General features: G+C 34.6%; 1 protein-coding gene across 1 annotated transcript; it reads right to left on the bottom strand.

Moving 5' to 3' along the window:
* Positions 1-445: 445 nt before the first annotated feature.
* On the bottom strand, positions 446-4,904 carry LOC127260260 (uncharacterized). The gene is made up of 3 exons (XM_051287971.1): positions 4,803-4,904; positions 4,737-4,744; positions 446-1,077 (listed from the first exon to the last, which is right to left on the bottom strand). The coding sequence occupies exons 1-3, from the start codon at positions 4,902-4,904 to the stop codon at positions 561-563; spliced, it is 627 nt and encodes a 208-aa protein (XP_051143928.1). The 3' UTR covers positions 446-560.
* Positions 4,905-7,191: the final 2,287 nt, after the last annotated feature.

Raw genomic sequence — 7,191 nt, 5'->3', positions numbered from 1 at the left:
AAAGAAATAATAAAATGAAAGATTAATCAATTATTTATTTTTTTGTTTTATTCAAAAAAAAAATTAATATATTATCTTTTTAATTTGTATAAAATACATAATTAGATTCCTATTTATACTCAGACGACGATCGTATTTTGTCCAAATTTTAATCTAATACAAAAAATTTCACTTGATAAATAAAGCATCAAGTGTTTTGTGTATTTTCAATAAACCACAATAAAATATTATATAATTTACCAAAAAAAAAAGAAAAAAAGAAACTAGGAGATGGATGAAAAAAAGGGGAAATATATTTAGACGTAATACAATAATTAAAATTCTCTCAACAACACCACATTAATTCAATGAATCAATTATAAACATAAATTGATAACACACTTTCGTAAAATCAATCGAAATTACATTAAATCAATCCCATTTTTTTACACACACACCCAAAAAAACAAAACAATACCAAAACAAAACAAAAAGTAATCACACTTAAATCATGTCAATGAAGTTGAAAATAATTTATTACCCGACATACCCAAAAAAAAAAAAAAAAAAAGGAAAAAAATCTAGTATTTCCATCCCAACTCCAACTTTTCCAATGTCGTCTTGGTATCTAAATCACTTGACTTATCTTTCTTACAGTGTTTTTGGTTTCCCTCCATTCTCATGGAGTTTGAATTCGAGTTCGGACCACTCTTGATTCCTTGATAAACATTGGTCATGTTAGAGCTTGACCGGAGACTCCTACTCCAATCAAATTTTATGGGACGATGCGTAGGAGGCGGATTTGGATTTTGTGTGGGGATAGGGGAAAGGCACGACCTCCCTTCACCACCGCCTCTCTTCATCTCTTTAATCTCAATTGTCGTTCCGCCTTGCATTTTGATATTTATGTTAACCTCCGACACTTGTTTTTTCGGATCATCCAACTTCATGGCTCTTTTCTTCTTGTGTTGATACAACCTATGCAATTTTAGGGCAAGACTGTATATTCCATCTTTGATCTCTTCCTCCAAATCCTCCTCCACTTTCAATTCCAGCTCGTCTTTAATCTTCAACTCTTCCATAGATATCTTCAATACCCTAAAAAAAAAGAAAAAAAGAAGCATGTATGGACCATGTTTCTATGCATATTAGTATATCAACTTGATCATAATCTTAAAGAAACACTAACCTTAATTACCAATACACGAAGAACAATAATAAAAAGAAGATGCTTGATCAAAATTTATAAGTTATTACAGTAGTATTTTTTGTTAGTTACTTAGTTATTTGAGATGGGATTTATATATGAAGGTCCGGTACAATGGTTGAGTGTATGTTTTGGCCAATCGACTATCAGCCTTGTTGTAATGAAAAAGACGTGGACATGGGAGTTTAAGGATGTATGAAGGTTTTAAGAGTTGCATGATTCGATTTGTGGAAGCAAATATCTCTACACTGGAGTGGAATTTTAGGGCAGAAAATTGTGGGGATTGTAAGGGTTTGTATGTGTAAATTAATACATGGGGTAGATTTCTTCAAGTGCTTTACTTTGAAGTGATAAGAAACTTTTGGGGTTGCCTTAAAGCACAATCGATGAACGTTGAAAGGAAAACATTCACATGCATGTTATATATGTTTGATGTTAATTAAAGACATGTTTCCGGGATTCATAGGATGGAGGAAAGTCATTTGGAAAAGGAAAATTATGTTTGTTCGGGGTTTGGATTTTGAGTTCGGATTTGAATAGTAAAAAATTTGAATTTGAATAGTTGTATGATGTGATATAAATAGGTATTGATGTGATGTTTTAAATGTAAAATTAATTTTTAGTATAATATAAAAAATGAAAAATAGGTGTTTGATTTGATGAATTTTAGGGAAAAAAATAGGATGAATAGTGGATTGAAAAACCAATCCCCAAACAAACACACCCTAAATATCAAACGTAAATAATTTAATTAATAAATAAATCAAAATGATTAAATTTAACTCGCACTTACTAAATATATTTGCTTTATTTAGTCGTGGTTTGAAATTAATTTAAAATAAGTGATTATTTTGAATTTTATTTAAATAATATTTTTAAGTAAAATTTGTTCTTTTACCATTTCAAATTAAAATTAACCCTATTCATTTGATATAGCTTTTAATAAAAATATACTATTTTATTTTACAAAATATCATATTAAAATACTATTTTTTTTAAAAAAATGAATAAAATAATATACTCTAAATGTCGAGTCGATTGGATCTCCAATATATGTAATTCCTTAAAAAAATAATACTCTCTCCGTCCCAATATAATAGTATTATTTACCATTTTTGTCCGTCCCAAAACAATAGTTTCATTTTCATAAATAATCATATTACTATAAAATTACCCATATTTTTTCATTATTAATTGTTACTACTTTTTACACTAATACATTTATAAGGACAAAAAAGTCTTATATCCGTACTTTTTACCCATTATCAATATAATAATAATATTTTTTAAATTCTGTACCAAACACAACCGAGACTATAGTTTTGGGACAGGGCGAGTATAAATATTTATCTTTTATTAAAATGTTTTTTTTAATTATTTTTATTCAAAATATAAAATTACCTCGACATTACAATGTAATGTAATGTATATTTTTTAAAAAATAAAAATAAAATAGACTTATTGCAATGGGTTATGAAAAGTTTATGGATATATATGTTTAGATATCCTAAGTTGCAAGTACCCTTATTTTTATTTTAACAAATTTCAATCTACTTTAGTGGTTTACAAGAAGCTTATGATTATATTTGAATATGTCTTTAAATGTTTTGGTTTAATTTGTTCTGATATATAAAAAAAGTTTAATCTAACATTTTAAATAAAATATAAATCTAATATAATATATTTTATAATAATAAGAATAATCAATGGGTTGTAAAACAATATCTATTTTCTTATTGGTTCTTATTTAAAGACGTTTGTTTTTTTCTTTTTAAGCAATTTATGCTAATTTATTATTGTTATTATTAGTTGGTGTTCGGTTCATTGTTATTACATTATAAATTACTCACAAAAATATTTCGTGAGGAATTTACTCACGGAATAATTTACAAAATCTAATACCTTTAGTAATTATCCGAAATACTTACGGAATTACTCATTAAATATATTTTTGTCAGAAATTTATGTTGGGCTTTTTATTTTCCCTCCTATGTTTTTAAGCCCAAAGTTTGGAAGCCCAATACTTAATAGGGTGTGAGTAAAGAAAGATGAGGGAGCAGCAGCCGATTGAGAGAGAGAAGAGAGGATTTTCGAAATTGATTTGTTTACTCGCCCAGTCTCATGAAAATTGCGATCAGGACGTCGTCCGTGGTCAGATCGATCTGAAATTTGAACTGTAGCTTCCCAAGTCGTATTTTTAAGTTCGGAACGGGGGAGATCGGATTTTGATAGCTGGATTGCTGGGAATCGACTCCGACTTCCTGCAGTTTTTGGGGTTGATTTCTAATATTTTTCATCCTTTTTGTATCTTGTCATAGTTTAATACTTCTTGGACTGTTAGCGTCATCATATTTGATGCTTGGAGACTTTCTTGTACTCACTCCTTGTTGATTAATAAAAGGTTTGGGTGGACCGTTGGTCCCGTGGTTTTTCCTCTTCGATTTGGAGAGATTTTCCACATAAATATTGTGTGTGTTATGAGAAAACGAGAAAGAAAACAAATAAAGAACACAAAGGTTTTACGTGGTTTGGTGATGGTGTGTCAACCTATGTCCATCGGCAGGAACCAGAGAGATTTTATTATACTGATTCAGAGAGTTACAATCATGTCATACGACTAGGAACCATAGCTATCTATTTATAAACACCTCAAAACACCCTAGACCCTAAGCCTATTTGTTATTAATTAGGATAACCCCAAAAGGAGCCCTGCCAATTGAAACAACCCTTTCGCTTTGGTTTCGGGTCGGGTAGACCGCTAAATCCAAGTCACGTTTCAACAATCTCTACCTTAACTTGGAGTTTCTCCAACCGCCAAAGGTTTGTCAATATTTCTCAGTCGTCTCCTTCTTGCTAGATGCCCCGAGAGGACTTTACCTCTTGCGAAAATTCACCAAGTTCAAGCAGTGCTTGAGCTTCTCCGTCGGTAGCGCCTTTGTCAACATATCAACTGGATTGTGTTTTTATGAATAGAAAACCTGTCTTTCTTCAGAACATCACAGATAAAATTCAAACTTACATCAATATGTTTGGTTCTCTCATGATACACTGGATTTTTAGCCAAACTCAAAGCCCTTTGACTATCACAGAATAACACTGGTTTCTCCACCTTCAGACCCAAACTCTGCACTAGACCATATAAGCAGATACCCTCCTTAATACCTTCGGTCATTGACATGTATTCCGCCTCAGTTGTCGACAGTGCAACCGTAGGTTGTAAAGTAGACTTTCAACTGATTGCACATCCAAACAGAGTGAAGATAAAGCAAGTCAGTGATCTTTGTTTCACCAAGTCACCCCCGTAATCAGAGTCTGCATAGCCAACAAGACCATCACCATGGCCTTTATCATCATATACCAGACAAATATCAGACGTTCCTTTCAAATATCGCAAGATCCACTTTACAGCTCCCCAATGAGCTTTACCCGGATTAGCCATAAACCTGCTCACCACACTAACCGCATAAGCGAGATCCGGTCTCGTACGTACCATCGTATACATAAGACTTCCAGCTGCACTTGTATATGGAACCGTCTTCATGTAGCTAACCTCTTCATCTGTAGCCGGTATAATGCTTAGATCAAGTTTAAAGTGTGCCGTCAAAGGGGTACTTACCAGTTTGGACTGATCAACATAGTATGCCGGAAAAACTTTCTCAATATACTTTTCTTGAGAAACCCATAGTCGTCCTGCTTCTCTATCACGCCGGATCTTCATACCAAGTATTTTCTTTGCCGCACCCAAATCCTTCATCTCAAACTCACCATTTAGTAGAGCCTTCAAGTCATTAATTACAACCATGATTTTAACTGCAATTAACATATCATCCACATACAACAACAGATACACAAAGGAATTAGTAGAAACTTTCTTCGAGTAAACACAGTTATCAAACTGATTACGAGTATAACCATTAGAAACCATGAAAGAGTCAAATCTCTTGTACCATTGCCTCGGAGACTGCTTCAAGCCATATAGAGATTTCTTTAACAAGCATATCTAGTCCCCTTTAGAACTGTCGAATCCCTCCGGTTGAGACATGTAAATCCGTTCTTCTAGATTACCATGAAGGAATGTTGTTTTTACATCAAGCTGCTCCAGCTCCAGATCAAAAGCACCCACCATTGCCAAAAGAAACCGGATGACTTTGTGTTTCACCAAAGGAGAAAAGACATCATGGTAATCGATTCCTTCTTTTTGTGTTTTGTGTTTCCTTCTTGCATCGCACTGGCTTCACCCTTTTGGTAGTGCAACAAGATCCCAAGTCTTGTTCTTTTCAAGAGACTGCATCTCTTCATTCATTGCCATGATTCAGGTTTCTGCATCTTTACTCGCCACAACTTCTTTATATGTCTTTGGCTCATCAGAGCCAAGATCATCACCAACCGCTAGTGCATAAGCCACATAATTCATGTCACATGTATTGACACATCCTACAAACCTAGCTGGTTTCTGAATATCTCTCTTTCCCTTTCTTGCTGCTATGGAAACTTCAACCCCAGTACCAGCGTCATCAGCTTCCCCTCAACCGGTTTCCCTTGAGATTTTGACTGATCTGGTTGATCGGATTGATCAATAGTATTATCCTGCTGCTCTTCCTCTAACACAACTCTGTCAGGAGTCTCAAACTCCACCCTCTGGTCAGCACCACAATCTTTTGTACCTGCAATACTTTCACAACCTCTACTCTGATCAAGTATAGCAGATTCATCAAATGTTACATCTCTGCTAATAAGAAATTACCAGGATTTTTACCTTATGTACACCACAGTTGATAACCTTTTACTCATGTTGCATACCCTAGAAATATGCATTTTACCGCCCTCGGCTCCAGCTTACCATCATTCACATAAGTGTATGCAGGGCATCCAAATATTTTTAGATTAGAGTAATCAGAGGATTTACCGGACCATACCTCTTGAGGAGTCTTTATGTCAATTGTAGTTGATGGAGATCTATTAACCAGATAGCTAGCAGTGTTAACTGCTTCAGCCCATAATTGCTTAGATAAGCCAACAAATATGCGCATACACCTAGCACGCGCCATGAGGGTTTGGTTCATTCGCTCTATAACTCCATTTTGCTTTTGTATGTGTCGTACAGTGCAGTGCCTCACTATACCTTCTTTCTTGCAGAAATCATCAAATGGAGCTTTGCAGAACTCCAACCCATTATCAGTTTTTAGTGTCTTGACCTGTTTACCCGTCTGTTTTTCAACCATGGTCTTCCACTTCTTGAACTTCCCAAACACCTCATGTTTAGTCTTCAGAAAGTACAACCAGATTTTTCTCGAATAATCATCTATGAAAGTGACAAAGTAAGAACACCCGCCCTGAGATTTCACCGGAGAGGGACCCCATAAATCTGCATGAACATACTCCAATTTTTTTTTGAAGTGTGATGACCTGCGTTGCTTCCCTTTTACACAAGCCTCACACAATTGAGTTTTACCTATCACATCCCCACCAAATAAACTCTGTTTGCTCAACACAGACAACCTTTGCTTACTCATGTGACCTAATCGACAGTGCCACAAATTTGTCCTATCATCATGTTTATCCAAGGGCTAGGATACCGCCGCCGTTCCCATCACTGAACTGACCTATAGAAAATAAATTTCATGCTGCAATTTTTCCTTCATCATTACCAGAGCACCTTTCAGGACTTTCACCCACTCACCTTCACTATGATATTTTAAACCATTTTTGACTAAGGTGCCAAGAGAAATCAAATTCTTTCTGAGTTCAGGAACATACCAACAGTCAAATTTCCTGACAGTACCGTCATGCAATTTTATCTGCACTACTAGCACTGCATGTTGTCAAAACTTCACCAAAGTTCCCATCTTCAAAATTGTCTTGTACCACAGCAGCACTGCTGCCACTATTACTAGAATCAACTTTTGTATTTCCCTTCTTCTGTGGACAATCCTTTTTAATGTGTCCCTTCTCCTTGCAAAGATAGCACTTAACTTTGCTAGATGATTTTGATTTTGAGCTTGACC

Source organism: Andrographis paniculata, unplaced genomic scaffold (assembly GCF_009805555.1).
Source record: "Andrographis paniculata isolate CXL003 unplaced genomic scaffold, ASM980555v1 Contig61END, whole genome shotgun sequence".
Taxonomy (NCBI): Eukaryota; Viridiplantae; Streptophyta; class Magnoliopsida; order Lamiales; family Acanthaceae; genus Andrographis; species Andrographis paniculata.
The sequence above is the reverse complement of the archived record's forward strand: the minus strand, read 5'-3'. Positions and strand labels throughout refer to the sequence as shown.

Coding starts and splice junctions, on each gene's coding strand:
- LOC127260260 (XM_051287971.1), bottom strand. CDS start 4,904: ATGAAGATCCGGCGTGATAGAGAAGCAGGACGACTATGGGTTTCTCAA.